At 57.1% G+C, this 16,437-nt stretch overlaps 6 protein-coding genes across 6 annotated transcripts; 4 read left to right on the top strand and 2 right to left on the bottom strand.

Annotated features, from left to right (window-relative positions):
• Positions 1 to 210: 210 nt before the first annotated feature.
• BCV69DRAFT_176824 (hypothetical protein) lies at positions 211 to 3,196 on the top strand (the record flags this gene model as incomplete). Its single annotated transcript, XM_025489538.1, has 1 exon — positions 211 to 3,196. A coding segment is annotated over one exon (2,631 nt), but the record flags the coding sequence as incomplete, so codon positions are not given.
• Positions 3,197 to 3,280: 84 nt separating this feature from the next.
• BCV69DRAFT_282361 (hypothetical protein) lies at positions 3,281 to 4,579 on the bottom strand. The gene is made up of 2 exons (XM_025492332.1): positions 4,065 to 4,579; positions 3,281 to 3,985 (listed from the first exon to the last, which is right to left on the bottom strand). Exons 1-2 carry the CDS (start codon positions 4,182 to 4,184, stop codon positions 3,551 to 3,553), a joined length of 555 nt encoding a protein of 184 aa, XP_025348807.1. The 5' UTR covers positions 4,185 to 4,579; the 3' UTR covers positions 3,281 to 3,550.
• Positions 4,580 to 5,063: 484 nt separating this feature from the next.
• On the top strand, positions 5,064 to 6,857 carry BCV69DRAFT_269491 (hypothetical protein). The gene is made up of 2 exons (XM_025490897.1): positions 5,064 to 6,130; positions 6,214 to 6,857. The coding sequence occupies exons 1-2, from the start codon at positions 5,235 to 5,237 to the stop codon at positions 6,818 to 6,820; spliced, it is 1,503 nt and encodes a 500-aa protein (XP_025348806.1). The 5' UTR covers positions 5,064 to 5,234; the 3' UTR covers positions 6,821 to 6,857.
• A 201-nt stretch (positions 6,858 to 7,058) lies between these two features.
• BCV69DRAFT_290127 (carbonyl reductase) lies at positions 7,059 to 8,126 on the top strand (the record flags this gene model as incomplete). The annotated part of the gene is made up of 3 exons (XM_025493698.1): positions 7,059 to 7,101; positions 7,203 to 7,621; positions 7,704 to 8,126. 3 exons carry the CDS (start codon positions 7,059 to 7,061, stop codon positions 8,124 to 8,126), a joined length of 885 nt encoding a protein of 294 aa, XP_025348805.1.
• A 207-nt stretch (positions 8,127 to 8,333) lies between these two features.
• Positions 8,334 to 11,741, bottom strand: BCV69DRAFT_287256 (hypothetical protein; the record flags this gene model as incomplete). The annotated part of the gene is made up of 8 exons (XM_025493552.1): positions 8,334 to 8,426; positions 8,524 to 9,882; positions 9,952 to 10,149; positions 10,213 to 10,428; positions 10,499 to 10,723; positions 11,056 to 11,105; positions 11,146 to 11,294; positions 11,566 to 11,741. 8 exons carry the CDS (start codon positions 11,739 to 11,741, stop codon positions 8,334 to 8,336), a joined length of 2,466 nt encoding a protein of 821 aa, XP_025348804.1.
• Positions 11,742 to 12,291: 550 nt separating this feature from the next.
• BCV69DRAFT_298644 (ANTH-domain-containing protein) lies at positions 12,292 to 15,430 on the top strand (the record flags this gene model as incomplete). Its single annotated transcript, XM_025494239.1, has 3 exons — positions 12,292 to 12,354; positions 12,441 to 12,765; positions 12,840 to 15,430. 3 exons carry the CDS (start codon positions 12,292 to 12,294, stop codon positions 15,428 to 15,430), a joined length of 2,979 nt encoding a protein of 992 aa, XP_025348803.1.
• Positions 15,431 to 16,437: the final 1,007 nt, after the last annotated feature.

Genomic DNA, 16,437 nt, shown 5'->3' with positions numbered 1-16,437 from the left:
ATGTGGTGTTGCGATGAGAGAAGTGGGATTGGTAACACAAACGATAGCGTTCAGCTGTGGCGGGAGTGGGGGGCGGGGAAATGCTCGATCCGGCTGTCCGGATGGCGCGGGGTTGCCGGCGGGGTCCCTTTGGTGGTGCCGCGCCCCGCTTTGAAATCCCTGGCGTGGTGGTGGCACGTGGCTGCTCCCGCTCCGTTTCGACCACCTCACTCAAATTACTCCCGAGCTGGGGCGCTTGAGAGGAGACGTCCAACACCAACGACGGGCGGTGGAGATGGCAATGGTAACGGAAGCAGTACGGAAGGAGAAGCAGAGGTCGGAGGCATTCTTGTTGCCGATCCGCCCTGCTTCTCCTTCCTGACTCTCCCACTCAATCACGAACACCGATACAAGACCACACAAACTCACCGACTTACGCACTCTCACACTCGTCAATTGGACCCAGGTCCTTCAAGATCAGCTTCCACATTGCCAGCCCTCTTACACCAAGTGGTGTCCATCATGGTGCCAAAACCAGGAAGCACCTTCACTGTGCGCGACACGAGCGGATCTGATAGCGATCCCTCTGATCCCGAGGAAATCTGGCTCTCTGCCGATCCTGGCCGCACGACGACGTCTCTGCGAGATTGTCGAGAGGACCAACGCTTTGGGTATCATATCAAGATTGCGTCGGATTTCCCGCATAATGCCTCGACCAGCACACACACCAATCTTGGAGCAAACGCTCGACATTTGTCCGACAATCTCGTCATCACCTCCTCTGGTCTGGAAGAGGATCCAGAGACGGGCATCTCGGCTCGATCTTCCAGCCTCTTAGACCAGCTTTGCGAAATCATCGATGGCTATCTGGACGATGACCCTCGACGGGCACTGCTTCATGGCGCACATCTCAGTGCTCCGAAGCTTTCAAATCGCTTGCTAGTACGTCGAGGTACAACAGAGGCACCGTTCAACTATCTCTACGAAGAGCGAGTATTGTGCCTCACGGAGGCGTTGTTGGAGCTCAGTCAAGAGGCTTGTCGCTGGAAACAGGCTCAGAAAACTGACTCAGGACGGCCATTCAGAGCGCCACTGCCGACATCGCCGGACAGCCGGATCCTCATCATCTCCTCTGCTCGCGCCAACGATTCCGGAATCATTGTCTCCAAACGGATCAAGGAAGTCTCCACGCTAGCGGATGCGGACTTCTACGTTACTGTAGGATCTCATGTTGTGGCCACGGTAGAGAGCGAACCCGGCTGCAGACCACACAATGTCGGCGACCTGGTTCGCGAAAGGAGTGATCCATTTCGCCAGCAAGAAATAGGGGAAGTGCGTGGCGAGACGGAGACCTTGCGCCTGCTATCGCAAATCTGCTCTCAGCCTACGGCAGCAGGCAGCAGAAAAGGCTTGCTGATTGCCGACTGGGGTCGGCTCTTGCTCCCCTTCGAGCTGCGAAACAACGCTACCGAGAACGGCGGTGCCGCACGACTCACCTTTGCCTCCACGGCATCATGGTGCGATGTGCTTGAGGGAGAGAAGGCTTGCAAACTGGCCGAACTGGCAAGCAGGGACGGCCTGGCCGGCCGAGGTGCCTCAAGCTTCCGCCTGCAGCATCTCCCGAATTCAGTGTTCTTCTTACTTGGATGGATACTTTATGCTATCGAGGATCTTCCAGACGACTCAGACGACTCAGGGAATTCACACAAGCCAGAGTCACAGCCACACCCGGACGCTGGAGATTCTGTGGACGATGAGGAATCCGAAGATTCTGGACCGTCTGCGAAGCGGACACGCCTGCAGGAGTGTAGTGGCAACATTCCCTCCGAAGCTCTTGTGCTCAACGAAAGCTCTGCGAGGGACTCAGAGTCTAAAGGAAGCGCTATCGAAAGCGAGACAGAGCGTCTTCCGCTGATTACAGCCTACGTCTGCACATACGGACCTATCCTCGGCGGGACATACGCCGACATCCACCGCTGTGTGGTCGATCGGGCTCATCTGGCAGGAAGTCCTCGTGAGGCTCTCAGTCCATCTCAAGAGAATCAAGGCCGTCCTGCACTTGGCATCCTACCTCCTCTGCGTCGTGGCGACTGTTACACATACCTCAAGGTGCAGAGAGTCCCGTCAGAGCCAGATCCTGAGGAGGACTTGCCAGAGCCCAGGTTTGAGGAGCCGGATGGGCCACCTCTCAGCGCCGAAGACGCAAAGGGCATCAGAGAACGGACTACGCAGGAGATTGAAATCTTCCAGCGCTGTAAAGACATTCAAGGTACCGTCCTGCCGAGACTGTACGGTCTGGTCTCTCCAGAGAGCTACCCACGCTCGACGGCGCCTAAGCTCATGCTGCAGCATCTAGATGCTGAGCCAGTGGGCACGTCGGATTCCATGTGGAGATGTATTTGGGGCGACACTGTCCAACAGGCAGTTGAGGCAGCCTTTTCGAAGTTACACGCTCGCCGGGTCTGCCACGAAGACGTAAATACATCTAATATCCTCATCGAGTGGAGGAGGAAGGCCTCAGGCTCTTCCACTAGAGAGACACTGGAGATCTCAAAGTTGCGAGAGCTGGTGCAGCAAGCTCAGCGCGAGATGAAGCTCAGTCATCGGGAGCTCGCTACTGCAGCACGCAAGTTGAGAGAAGATGCTGGCTTCGACCCTGATGGTGACTCTGGACTTGTGCCAGAGGTATCGGAATCTCCTCTCAGCCGTCTCCGAGATAGCATCAAGCCGCGCATCTGGCTTATTGACTTTGCCGGCTCTGTCATCGTTGAGGATGGTGAGAAAGGAGACGCACTTCTTACTTCGGAAGCTCGCAAGGTCAAGGAGACGATGGAGGAGTGGGCGAGGGAGCGATATCTCTAAGGAAGCGGTACTGTGTCGGTATGCTGTGACAGCAGTGCGGTCGAGGAAGGCTACACAAGGATCGTGCTTGCAAGCTCACGGGGTGTTCTCTTTGCTTAAGTTCAATTCGAAGAGGCGAAGGTGACTCTCTGGCCCAACCCACGATCACATAAAAAGGCAGCAGTACGCAGACACCAGTGGGACCAGGCTTGTGATCATTCCATGTAAGGTAACATGCACACATGTTCGCAGAATAACAATGGCATCTGACGTTGGCTGCGCCGCGGTCCACTTTGACTGAGCTGCGTGCAGCGTGGTGGTGTAAAGCCCACCATATTGGCTCTGGCGAAGTCGCTGGAGCAGACCATACACTAATGATGCTCGATGCTCGATGCGTCGATCATCTGTGGCTGCTCAACCATTGACGTCGCACGCTCGGCTCAGATTTCAGTCAAGGCTTGCGTAGATGGATGACGATATTGCAATTGCTTCGAAGTGCAGTGCAAGAGGCTAGAGGCTAGAGGCTGGGCTAAGCTAAAAGTACATGGAGGGCCAAGAGCGGGGCAGAGAGCGAAGAGTCGGGTGGACGTATGTGTGTGTGAAAGCGGGAGCTGGAACAAAACTATGGATACAGGGGTTGCATATGTATGTGTAAGTGTGCGAAAGGATACGAGCTTGGATCAGGATCGAGATTTCTCTGACCGTTGTCCAGAGGAGGGACAAGCCTAGCTCAGGGAGAGTAGCTGAGCGACTGTCCGGGCCCAACGTGCCAAGAGTGCGAGCAGTCTACGCATCGAGCGTACAGAGCCGAGTCCATCTCGTGGCAAATGTAGAGCTGAGGGAGGCTGCTGCACTGCGGGCCGTGGCCGTGAGCGGGAGTAGAAGGGTCGATGTCCATGCTACCGCTGCTAGACGCGCTCATGTTATGACGATGGTATGGCTCGACATTTGGGTAATGGCCAGCGTGACTTGATGAGAAGTAATGGTCGGAAGAGGATGCGTCGGATGAGGCTGACGTGGGAGAACCATTCATGGGCAGCCGGGAGGTAGAGGCTCGGGTCTCTAGCAGGCCCAGAGAGGCGAGCATCCTCAGGTTGTCCTCTGCGCCTAAAGGGTGGAAGGTGGCCGTCTGGTGGCCATCAGACTTCCGAGAGGGAAGAGCAATCTGAGCAGAGAGTACGCGATCGGGGACCTGTCAGCTGCATTGCTTGGGGAGAAAGAGACCGGCCGAGTACACAACTCACCTTTCGTCGCTCTGCGATATTGATCTGGCCGTTCCCGCCGGCTTCCTCCTCCATCTCCTTTCGCTTTCGCGAGGCAAAGCCAATAGCTACCTGAGTGTCGCATTGTGGGAAGAATGTCATGATGGTAACGAGTGCGGTAGGTGGATGTATGCGCTACGTGTAGGGTGTTGAAGCTTGAGTTTTGGGCCAGGTCGTGTGAGCCGGGAGCGAGGCGAGGCGGGAGAATTACGCGCCGCGTATTTCCGCTGTTTCCGTCGTTCTAGAAGCAGGACCTGCAGCAGAGGCAGGTGTGGAGCAGCTTTATTGGTTGGAGTGGGGAAGTAAAGGGTGTATGCAGTGAGCTTGATGCTGAGGTACCAGCGTGTGGATGGACGATGAGCCGATGTGTAGAGGCGGTGACTGTATGCGTGGATGGGAATGGTACGGGATGGAATGTAGGAAGAGGAGGCGAGGAACGAATTCGCGGGACAAGGTGCGATGGGATGCAAGGAGACCAAGTCACCGCGACCAGACGGAAGTGAAGGCGCGACATGGCGGAGAAGGGAGCCCAGGGCCCAGGCAGGCAGGCAGGCAGGGCGGGCGAGCTCGGCCCCGCGCGCACTGCCTTTGCCTCTTCTTCCGCTTCCGGAAGAGGGTGGATCCTTCTCTCTTCTCGGAGCCGAGATAGCAAAGCAAAGCCGCCTGACCGGCTCCTTCCCAGCGAGATGCGCCTGGCTCACTATCTGGGCCGCGGGCCCCTGCAGGGCTGGATGCGTGGCTTGGCCCCAGGGGAGGTGTGAGTGGGGGCGGGGGTGCTGCGTAGTGCCTGTGTCTCACAAAGTACGGAAGCAGGTCTCTGCCTCTATCACTGCAACCGAAGCGAGCCAAGGGGGGCGAGGAAGGGCAGCAGCCCACCTTCACGCACACAAACACGGCCGTTCACAGGCGTGTGGGCCCCGAGGCAAGCCAAGGCAAGGGCCGTGGGTGGCTGAGTGGGAGGGTGGGTGGGTGAAGATGTCCGTTTCCCATGGCCAGGTCCACCGTGCACCTCGTTCCGCTTCTGAGACCTGTGAGCTCTGTCATCCTCCGAATGGAGTCGTAGGCAGATGAGATTGTGCCCCCCTTCTGTATTGCTCCATTGTCATTTCTCCTACCCATCTACTACTATATTGTCTACTTGGAGGTCAACAGATGCCGCAGGACCTCGTTCATGACGATCGCAAGGAACCACGACCTGGTGGCGGGCGCAGGCTGCGTGACGGCATCAAGCTCCCAGCACGCCTCGCGAGGAGGCTCATCTCGGCAGCCGTACTGTGCACATGCTGTCTCGTCCTTGGGCAGCTCTTAAACTTGATCTGGCAAGAGCTCAGTGGTGCGGACCAAGATGACGGTAGCGCTGCGCTGCGCGACTGGGAACGTTTGGCTCCTGAGGTGGTCCTATCAAGAAAGACGGGCCATTCAGTCCTCTTTCATCGACTGCCGATTCAGCTGATGGAGCCGCGACCGGACATTCCCCATCAGTACATCTACTCTGATAGCGCCCTCAGTCTTGGTGAAGTGACGGTCGTCGACATCCTAGCTAATCTGTCAGAGTCTCTCAAGCAGCAGGAGTACTTTTCAGCTTACTACGAGCTGCAGGAGGCTATCGCCAACCACGTCTCCCCCAACGACGTAGAGGGTCTTTACAATCTAGATCGGTACAAATTTCTACCCCTCATTGGCGACATGTATCGCCGGCACCCAGACGCCAAGTGGTTTGTATCCGTAGACGGGGACAGCTACGTCTTCTGGTCTACCCTGCTGCGCTTCCTCCTTCACTACGATCCCGAGGACCACTGGTTCTTTGGTCAGGCCGACAGTCACGATATGTGGGGCGCAAACAATACCGTCTGGGCAAATGGTGGGGCTGGATATGTGCTTAGCAAGGGCATCATGGATATGACATACGCCAAGGACCCCTGGGGTTTCGAGAATCAGTGGGATGGGGTCATTGCGTCTACTCCGGGCGGAGACGTGCTGTTGGCACAAGCAATCTACCGCTCGCCCGGTGTTCGTCTGAACAACACACTCAGTGGAGGAGCGCCAATGTGAGTACGAGTGAGCGCGCCCCGAGTCGGCAGCCTGCAGGCCGTAAGCTCATCGTGAGAGAATCTTACACTTGCTCATACAGGTTCACATCAGAAATAGCTGGGCTCCTCTCCTTCACAAAGGAAAATTGGTACGCACCGCTCATCACCCTTCACCATCTGAAACCGTGGGAGACGCATGACCTTCGCAAGTTCGAAGTGGACCGATTGGCAGCCCTACAAGGAGAGGATGGTATCCGATACTGCGATGCCGCCCACGGTCTCGCGCCAGCCTTCCTACAGCACGCTCTTGACGAATACCTGTCATCCAACGGGGCCTCTCCGTTCACTGTGCGTAAAGAAGCATGGCTGTTCTACAGCGACAACTTTGCCTATCGCGATCGAGACTATGCCAAGACCTGGGGTAGGCCCTACGATGAGCACCTCTGCGAGGCGATCTGTGACTATGAAGAGACGTGCCTCTCCTGGCAGTTCACACTAGAGGAGCCGCCGGAGGAGGAGAAGGAGGCAGAGGCAGAGATGGTCTGTCTGCTCAGTCAAGGGGAGTGGAGATTTGGAGCCCCAGACCCAAAGGGGATGAGTGGATGGCGAGTCGACCGCATTCTGCACTTCATGCACGAGTGGGATTGCGACGACATGGACGCCCGCAAGCTCGCGGATGCGACCCGTTTTGCACAGCATGTTCCCTGAGTTTTCTTCCGTTGCAATTATCAAAGGTTGTCCACATATATGCGTATCCGGGCGTAAAGGCGACCAGGACGTGCCCTGACCACCTCCACATGCACTTCCGATGCACGGGTCCAGATTACTTGAGATCTTCTCGGCACGGCGTGTATAGACGGCGTTAAGAATGTAGGGACCTCTGCCTTGCACCTTCATTGCCTTGATCCAACTCCCGACAACTACAAACACCCACTACTCAGTAACCATGACCACCGCAAAAGTCGCTGTCATCACCGGTGCCAACCAGGGTGAGTTGTAATTCGCAGCATCCAACGCCTGTCGTGTCGTGTCTCCATCTGACCCGTTGCTTCCCCTTCTCTGACTTTCCTCCACTTGCCCGAATTCCCAGGTATCGGCTACGGTATCGCTCACCGTCTCACCCGCCTCTACTCCTCTTCCCACTTCGCCGGCTCTCCTCCTTCACCACTGACCATCTTCTTCACTTCTCGTTCCGAAGAGCGCGGTCAAGCCTCTCTCAAGGAGCTCACCGAGGAGCTCTCCAACGAGAAGCCCAACCCTCTCGCCGATGGACTGATCAAGCTACGCTACCACCAGCTCGATATTACCGATGCCTCCAGTCGTGCTGCGCTGCTCCAGACGCTGCAGAAGGAGAAGACACCGCTGAATTTGTTGGTCAATAATGCGGGGATTGCACTCGAGGGATTCGATGCGAAGATGACCGAGGAGACACTCGCGACGAATTACTGGGCGACGAAGGATATGATCATCGAGGCTCTACCCCAGATGGCAAAGGACGGACGCGTAGTCGTGAGTAGCGAGCTTAGCGCGCAGAGGAGAGAGAAGCAGCAGCGAGCGCGTGTTGACCTCCCCACTTCCCTTCCCTGTACAGACTCTCGCGTCCATGGCCGGCAAGCTCAACGGCTACTCCGATGAGCGTGTCCAACAGTTCACCTCAGCCTCCACAGTCAAGGATGTAGACACGCTCATGTCTTCCTTCCTCTCCTCTGTGCAGGCCGGCACCTACCAAAAGGACGGCTGGAAAGGCGCGGCGTACAGTGTCTCCAAGGCCGGGGTAATCGCCCTGCATCGTGCCCTTGCCCAACAGCTCCAGCAAGGTGCTCTAGGCCAGGTGGCGCAGGGAGTAGAAGTGTACTCTTGCTGCCCCGGGTATGTTTCGAGTAGGATGACAAAGCAGAAGGGACACCTCACACTCGATGAGGGTGCAGCGACGCCTGTGACGCTGGCTTTGGAGGATCTGAGTGGGTCGAAGAGTGGAACCTTCTGGGAGAGGCAGAAGGAGAGCTCTTGGTAAAGAGGAGAGGAAAACGGAGATAAGGCAAAAGAGCGGGCCAGATTTGTATCTTGCGCCCTCCAATGACATCTCATCTCCAAGAAATGCACATCCAACCATGAGACAAAGGTAGTCCGACGAAGGCTCTTTTTCGAGTGACGGTAGTACAAGTACAGCAGCGGAGCTCTGCGCGACCCATTGCCAAGCCCCTTCCTCCTTCCCTTTCCTTCACTTCATCGAAGATGGATCTCGAGTCTTGTCTGGCCGGGTACGACTATAGTAGCCATTGTAGTCCAGGCGAATGCTCAGATCGCGGATCACCTAGAGTGGGATCAAAGGGCAGTGTAGAGAGCCTGCATATCAGCAACCACTCTCCCCCTCGTTCTCGTCCTCGCACTGCAGCAGCAAAGGTACTCACCAAATTGCCATGCCTTTCTAGTCGAGAAATAACATTGTCTGTCCTATCTCTAAAGCTATTCTTCAAATCCTCACACTTTCGCAAGATTCCCTTTAGCCTCGTGTCCTCCGTCTCCATATCGCCCAGGTGTCTTCGTGCCAGCTCATCGCTGATGAATGTGGCGAGCTCGTCCGAAGCCTGCGTAAAGGCAATGATCGTATTGAAGTTCGCCCTGAGCTCCGAAGCTAGATAGTCAACTGCTCCCCTCTTCCCCCCGCGCAGAAGAATCTTGCCGTGTAGACTGCTCAGGTAGCCTCTGTGCGCTGCGATCAGCACGTCTAGGTCTCCCGAACGCTTCTCAAAGAAGGACTGTAGGTCCTGCCAGGAGTACTCGATGACTTCGAGCTGGTTGTAGCCCTGTAGCTGCCGCATAAAGTGGATCATCTCGGCTAGCAAGCCCAACCCACGATGAGCCTCTCCGTGCAGAGCATTGACCTCGTCGTCCCTGTCCTTCTTCCTGATCCTCAGAAGACTATTGGTGGCGCTGATCATCTTTGCAAAGCTGGCATTCAGGCACAGCTCTACCCTCTTCATCTTCCAGAGGTGCGCAAAGATCTGCTGGTACTCGGACATGGCCGTTGCGTCTAGCACTGTGTTGACAGGCGAATCCACCCTGTACTCGAGCATGAAGGTCTCCCAGCCCGTCTCAGTCCCTGAGAATTCCAGCACTCGAGCATCGAGGCGACGCAGGATATCTGCATCGTCATACTGGGCGTTTGATCCTCGAATGGCAGTCTCAAGCGCTGCTGTCAGGGAGTGACGATAGAGCAGAGATGCCTGCTTGTACAGGATCGGGCTGAGAGCTTCCAGGAGCAGGTCCGCGAAGTCCCCCTTGGTCAAGAGGAGGTAGTCATTGATCGCACGGAGGTGCTCTTGCAACTTGAACTTGTCCAGGAAGATGTCCAGCAGACGCTTCGAGACTGTAGCATGAACTGTATCGATGGTCCTCTCCAACCCCACCAGGTCGGCATAACGTAGGGTCGGCTTCGTCTGCGCCTCGATGAGCTGCCTCGTATCTTTCCAGTCAGAATCTCCGCAGCTGTAGCGGATGAAGTTGAGACTCTTTCCAGCCGAGAAGATCTTTCGAGCAAAGCTCTCGGCAAGGAAGGTCGGTACCAGCTCGGCCCTGAAGAGGAATTTGGCCTCCCAAAGAGCGGCGGCATCAACCTCTTCAGCATCATCACCATTCGAGTACAGCAGGTTCGCATTGTTGTTCTGCCGTTGCTCGGGGTTGAGCTCGACAAAGAACTCCTTGAATGGGTCTTGCAGCTCGCCTTCGTAAATCCAGCGTGAAAGTGAGATGAAGAATGAGCGAGAAACCTGTCAAGCCAGATTGTGATACGTCAGTAATCTTTCGCCGTCACGCCCATCTGCATCCCTGACACTCACTTCTTCGAGCAGCCTCTCTGTGAAGTTCCGAATGAAGGGGTCACCATTGAAGGTATAATTGTGGATCAAGCTGACCAGCGAACCGCCATGGGCATGTTGAGCCCCTTCCACCAGAGCGGACATCAATCTCATCCTGAGCAGAGCCTCTTCTGTCTCAACAGCGACCTTCTTGAGCGTCAGACCCTTGCCTGCACTATCCTTGAGCTCGTTCTTCGTAGCAGCTGCCCTCGCCGCGATGGGATCAGAGGGAACATCTTCTACATCCGCTGGACCTTCGTTGAGCTGAGCTTCAAGGCCGCAGATGAGGGCGTAGTATTCAGACAGCTCCCGATCGATGAAGTGGCACAAGGATTGCATGATGCGGCCTGATCCCTCAATCAGCGTCTGCGCTCGAATGAATGATGTAATGCGCTGGTAGTGCTTGCCAGCTTCGGCCAATCTGTGAATCAGGTGGCGGGTAGGGAGAGGTATGCGACCCTACAGAAGGCAGAACAGGGCTCGTGTCAGTCTCATACTCATCAGTACACGCAACGAGGGGCTGACTCACTGTCGACTGTTCTTCTACAATCTTGACTTTTACAAGCGGATCACCGGCTGGCCCAGGGTTGCTCTGAATGACTCCCGGGTCATGCACCACCGTCGGCTTGACCTCTTCGAATCTCACAAACTTCCCGTTGATGCCTTGCAAAATGAAGATGACGTCTCGTAGAAGCTCCTGCTCAGGGACGATGGTCGTTTCGCAGGCTGCTCTCCAACGCTGAAGGACGACTGACTTTGGCACTTTGCCAATGCCCAGCTCGGACGCATCAATGTTCGGACCAGACAGATTGGGGGCACCAGCCTTTGTAGCTGCTGCCTTTTCTTCTTTACGCTGGTCGGCCTTGGCAGCTCGTTTCCTCTCTGCGTCGACTTCCTCAACGCGAGCGACCTCAGCAGCTGCTGTTCTCCTGTTCACGTCTATGGCCGTCAGCTTGGGCGGGGCGGTGCGCAGCGTGACCGAGGCACCATCGCTGCCACTGCTCGGTGTGCGGCTGCTAGCCTGCTGAACGTTGGCTTCTGCATTGACCTCGGCTCTAGAAGTAGGGCGACTGTCGGCGTAGCGACTGTCCGCTGCTCTGGAGCTGGCTGAGCTACTGGCTCCGTCCCGGGGCGGTCTGGGCAGATCGGACAGCAGGCTGGTCCTGGGAGTGCGACTGCTAGATACGCTGCTTGGCGCTGGCGAACGGCGAGCGTCGCTAGTATGAGAGGATGATGAAGCTGGGGCTGGGCCGGTGAAGGAGAGCTGTGAGAGGAGGGACAGAATGGCAGGCAGCTCGGCGGGCTGGTGAGGCGAGTCATTGAGTCTTTGCAGCAGGGCGTCAAGGTCCCTGACAGCAGTTCTGCCGTCTTTCGTTCTCGACACTGCGAGGTAGTGGAAGGCATGAAGCAGTCAGTCAAAGGTGGCAAGGATACGGAGGCTTCTGCTGTGCCTTCTGACTCACGCCTTCTCCTCATGCGATCCACGACTTCGGCCTCTTGGGCAGCGGTCATAGACGACCCTTGCCTGTGTGAAGTGGTCAAGGGTGGGTGTGAGTCTTGCGAGGACAATAGTCTGTCATAGATACACCTGCTCACCTCTGTGATAGCGTCTGTTTGGCGAGGTCTATGAGATCCTCTGTCATCTCCTCCTTGTCCTTTGCGGTGCGCGGATCATCTGAACGCGAGGGTCGCGTCGCGGGATTGGTGGACTGGATGAGGGCTGTGAGTGCCCTGGAGGAGGGCTCTCGCGGTGTGCGCGATGGCCCAGACATGGTGGGTGTGGCGTGCAGGCTGATGTGAGGTGATGGGTATGACCGTATGGGTGGGGTGGGTATACGATGATGGCGACGAGATGCCAGGTGATGGTGTTGGTCCTTGCTGCTGCTGCTGCTGCTGCTGCGTGTGTGTCTGCAGAGGCGACGCGAGTGAGTGACCGACGTCTGTCCGCCTGTGCCTGGCTCGCGCTTCCCGGCTGGTGCGTCGGAGTTTGAGCAACGTCATTTGTGCCGAGGTGGGACCAGGCACCACGCACCCACATGGCGCACCACCGCCCCGCCTCGTCCTACCAGATGCAGATCGACCAAGACCATCCTCGAGAAGATCTGCCAGATCAGACCGTACCTTCCTCCTCAGACACAGTCATCTCACCTGGCATCAGTCATCTACTGCAACGCAGACTCACACCTCAGCAGTGTCCGCACTCACACTCGCCAGCAGCATAGACGCACTCGCTCACCACACCCCTGTCCTTGGGGTCTGCGTCGTATCCTCACGGCGGCACCTACTCCACACCGCCTCGCATCCCCACACCCGCCGTCGACCATGTCCTCGACGTACAACAAGCTCATAAAGGACGCTACCAAAGCAAAGCCAGGTGCCCCAAAGGTAAGTCGCTGTGAAGCTGCTACGCTCCCAACCCTAGCCTGCACTACTTTCTAACGCTATCACTTGGCAATCTCGCCTGCACCTAGCCAAAGTACATCGACCCGATTCTCGCGTCCACCTTCTCACAGGATGGCTCCCTGGCAGACGTCTGTCGCTCTCTAGCCCTGCGGCTCAGGGAGACCAACTCCATCACCGTCTTCAAATCTCTTCTCATCATCCACACCATGATACGCAATGGTGCAGTAGACAACGTTCTATCTCACCTCAGTGCAGATCAGGCGGGCCTGAAGCTCAAGAACGTCAGTCAGGGTGGCAACTGGCAAGGTGAGAAGTGGCTGGAACAGCAGATGCGCGAAGGAGATGTAGCCAGAAAGTGGAAGGACAGATATGGTGGAGGAGGAACGGAATTCCGTGCGTCGAATTCGGGTGTGACTGCAAGCCGGCACAGACTACTGACACTCTCCCATTGTCTCACCCCTTCATAGGCTACGATGCTCCACCTTCTCTGCCACCCTATGCTGCCTACCTTGATGAGAGGATCCGGTCCTTCAGGGAGCTTAAGCATGATGTGATACGCTCTGCAGACGGATCGTCGCGGTCACGTTCCAATGGAGGGGATGGGGCCAACAGGCTGAGGCGGTTGAAGGTGGAGAAGGGATTGCTCAGAGAGGTGGGATACTCTCAGCGGGTACTCTCGAGGCTTCTGGACTGCTCCTTTTTCCAGGACAACCTCTCCGACGACCTCAACCTCAGCGCTTTCCGCATGGTGCTCAAAGACGTGCTAGCTCTGTATACTGCCATCAACGAGGGAGTGATCAACATTCTGGAGCACTACTTTGAGATGTCCCACTCGGACGCCTCCAAGGCCCTAGACATCTATAAGCGGTTCTGCAGGCATACCGAGAAAGTCGTAGCCTATCTTGCTGCCGCCCGAAAGGCATCGCATTCCCTCAACATGACCGTTCCCCAGCTCAAGCATGCCCCTGTCAGCTTGGCTGGAGCACTAGAAGAGTACCTCAACGACCCAGCCTTCGAGAAGAACAGACGAGAGTACAAAGAGAACAAAAGGGTGGCAGACGGACTTCCAGAGGACAAGTCTTCTTCTGCCCCTGCTACGAACGATGCGAAGATTACTGACGAGGCAGCGGCCAAGAAGGGGCCCACGTCGCGCAAAGTCTCGATACAGGAGCCCTCTGCCGAAGAGAAGACCCGTCCTCCCAAGCCACCTACCAACAATCAAGCCATCCAAGACTTCTTCAGTACCCTCGAGAGCGAGAATGGACCAGAGGCGAATGGATCGCAATGGGGCAACGCCTTCTCGATGGCTCCACAAGCTACCGGGATGGCGTGGTTTGGCTCACCCAACCCTGGTATGATGGGTGGAGGCGGAGCTTTCGGAGACATGGGTATGCAGCCTCAGATGACAGGGTACAATCCTTTCACGATGATGCCACAGCAGACAGCAATGGGCATGCAGCCGACGGGCTTCCCTCAGCAGCAGCAACCATTCCTGCAGCCGCAACAGACGGCGATGCCTGGCGGTATGCAAGGGGGCTTCCTGGCTCCTCAGCAGACCGGATACAATCCATTCAGGCAGAGTGTAATGCCTCAGGCTACTGGATTCGCCGGCAATGGCGGCATGGTGCCGCAGATGACGGGGATGGGGCCATCGGGTGCTTTCGATGCTACTCCATTCACGCAGCAGGTACAGCAACAGCTGGCGATGCAGCGGATGCAGAAGCAGCAGCAGGAGCAAAACGGCAGTGGCCAGGCCAACGGAGAGGCCAACGGTTCAGAACCATCCCCGGCCACATTCTCCCCTCCTCCGCAATCGCAACAGCAAGCCCCTACTAGCCCCACTCCGAAGCCTCTCTTTGCTCAAAAGACGGGTTCGCGCAATCCCTTTGCTCCAGCTCCTGGTGAGAAGCCGCCGACTCCACCTCCCGCGGTGCCCAAAGGCCCTTCTCTGGCGCAATTGGCATTCAGTGGTGCTGGAGGGTTTGATGGTCCCACTCAGGGCGGTGGAGGTGGCTATAGTCTCGGAGCTGGAGGATGGAATGGAAACAGCAGCAACAATGCTAATGGTACGTCAGGCTCGGGCTCGCAGACTTCTCAGCAGGCCAGCTCGAGCGGTCTCGTTCCTCAGAAGACGGGTCTGCTAGGCAGCGTTGCGTCCGAGTTCACCTCCGCTGGGAGGATGAACAGTGCCCCTTCGCCCTCTTTCGGGAACTCTCAGGGTCAGGGTCAAGCTCAGCCCAATGCCTCGACCTCCAACAATGGGCCTTCCTCCCCGTTCAATGCCAATTCTTCCGCACTCAACCCGCTCACTACAGGCTTCTCCTCCCTCTCCGTCGGCGGGAGTGGGGGCCCTTCCTCTCCCTTCCCCTCGAGCGCAAACACGAATACGAATGCAACCTCATCGGTTCCCTCGACATTACAGCCTCAGCCGACAGGGTTCGGCGGTAGTACCGTCAAGCCCTTCAAGCCCGAGAGCTCATTTGGGGCAGAGCTGGCAAGCCAGTACACTGGTATGCCTGCGCAGGGTGCGCAGCAGCAGCAGCAGCAGCAGGGACAGCAGATGGGATCGGCTAATCCATTTGCGTTCTCTAATGGAGGCGCAGGACAGGGCCAACCACAGCAAGGACAGAGCACAGGTGCAGGAGCGGGGCAAGGGTCAGGGCAAGGGGCGGGAGGGTTCGGCTCCAGCCTCTTTGCCAGCAATGGCAATGGCAACGGCAACCAGAGCGGCGGCGGACTGAACAGCCAACCAACAGGCTTCGCCTCTGCCTTTGGTTCTTCCTTTGCGCCCTCCTTTGGCAGCGGCGTCGGCGGCCAGCAGCAGCAGCAGCCAGGCCAACAGACGACTCAGGGCCAAGGGCAGGGAGGAGCAGGAGGTGCTGCGCTGCAGAGCCAGCCCACGGGCTTCTTCGCCGGAAGTACGGTCAAGCCCTTCCAGCCTACAAGCGCATTCGGGAGCAGCGCATTTGGGGGCAGTGGTGTGGGGGGCGCACAGGGGCAGCAGCAGCCTGGGCAGGGGCAGGGGCAGGGGCAAGTGCAGACGGGGACCTTCTTCTAGTGTGCTGTGGTGGGGCGGAGTTCTGCTGTGCACGGCTTGAGCGAGTCCATATCTCTTTCCCTCACACATCCTCCCTCGCCCGTTCCTTGTCCCCCGCTTTACTGTCACGCTTGTCCCTTATCAAGATATACCTCCCTGTATCCTCTACAGATGAATTGAGCTCGCTCGGCAATATTCGTCTCTCCACTTGTGCAAGCTGAGCCACGCGCGGTATCTCAAGACGTTCAGATGTCAGGTTACCGGGCACTGCTGTCATCTTACAAGGCACTGACTTTGAGCGCTCGGTTCGACGGAGAAGTAGCGCTAAGCGAATCGGGCAGACTCGGCCTCGGATGGATGGACAATCTCCAAGCGCAAGGACGAAGAGCATCCAGGTCTCAGCAGGTCGTCGAGCGAACCGCGAAGCTGATAAGCCAGGGGTCGCTGCTGCCGCCGGCAGCCGCTCGGTTGCGGTGAAATCGGCACACTTGACAATTCCGCCCGCCTCTGTTCCGCTGATACCCGTTCAGAAGATTCGACATCGGGGCTGATGCGCAAGGAGAGTTGCGATGAGCATAAGCTTACCCAGGAGCCGTGCAGAGAGTATCAGAGGTGACGTCCCAACCCTCCACGAGAGCGGGACAGGTGCCAAAGAAGGGTCGTACAGCGACGCTCAGCGATGATGGCGTTGGCTTCTGACTCATCTTGAAATTTCCAGACCTCGTGGCAGACCTTTCCTGCGCCCGATGATCATGGACTGAGGATCATGGCTAGACTTGAAGAACGGTAGCGCGGTCCCGCGCGTGGGCGGCACTGGCGCGCCGGGCTGAGTACTCTGCTGCTGATTGGATCTCATTTTTTCAACTCCGCAGGGTGAGAATGGCTGCTGTATTGGACTAAGTTTAGTCGCCTCGGCCTCGGACCAAGTTTACCTTACTCGGCCTCGGACTATACTCAGCCGAGCCCCCGAGCGGGGGTCAGCAACGTCGACTTTCTCAGGCGCGGGAAAGGAGTCAAAGGCTAAGCTG

The sequence above is a fragment of the Pseudomicrostroma glucosiphilum genome (genome assembly GCF_003144135.1).
Source record: "Pseudomicrostroma glucosiphilum strain MCA 4718 unplaced genomic scaffold BCV69scaffold_5, whole genome shotgun sequence".
NCBI lineage: Eukaryota > Fungi > Basidiomycota > Exobasidiomycetes > Microstromatales > Microstromataceae > Microstroma > Microstroma glucosiphilum.
Note: the sequence above shows the minus strand (reverse complement) of the source record. Positions and strands in the feature narration are given on the sequence as shown.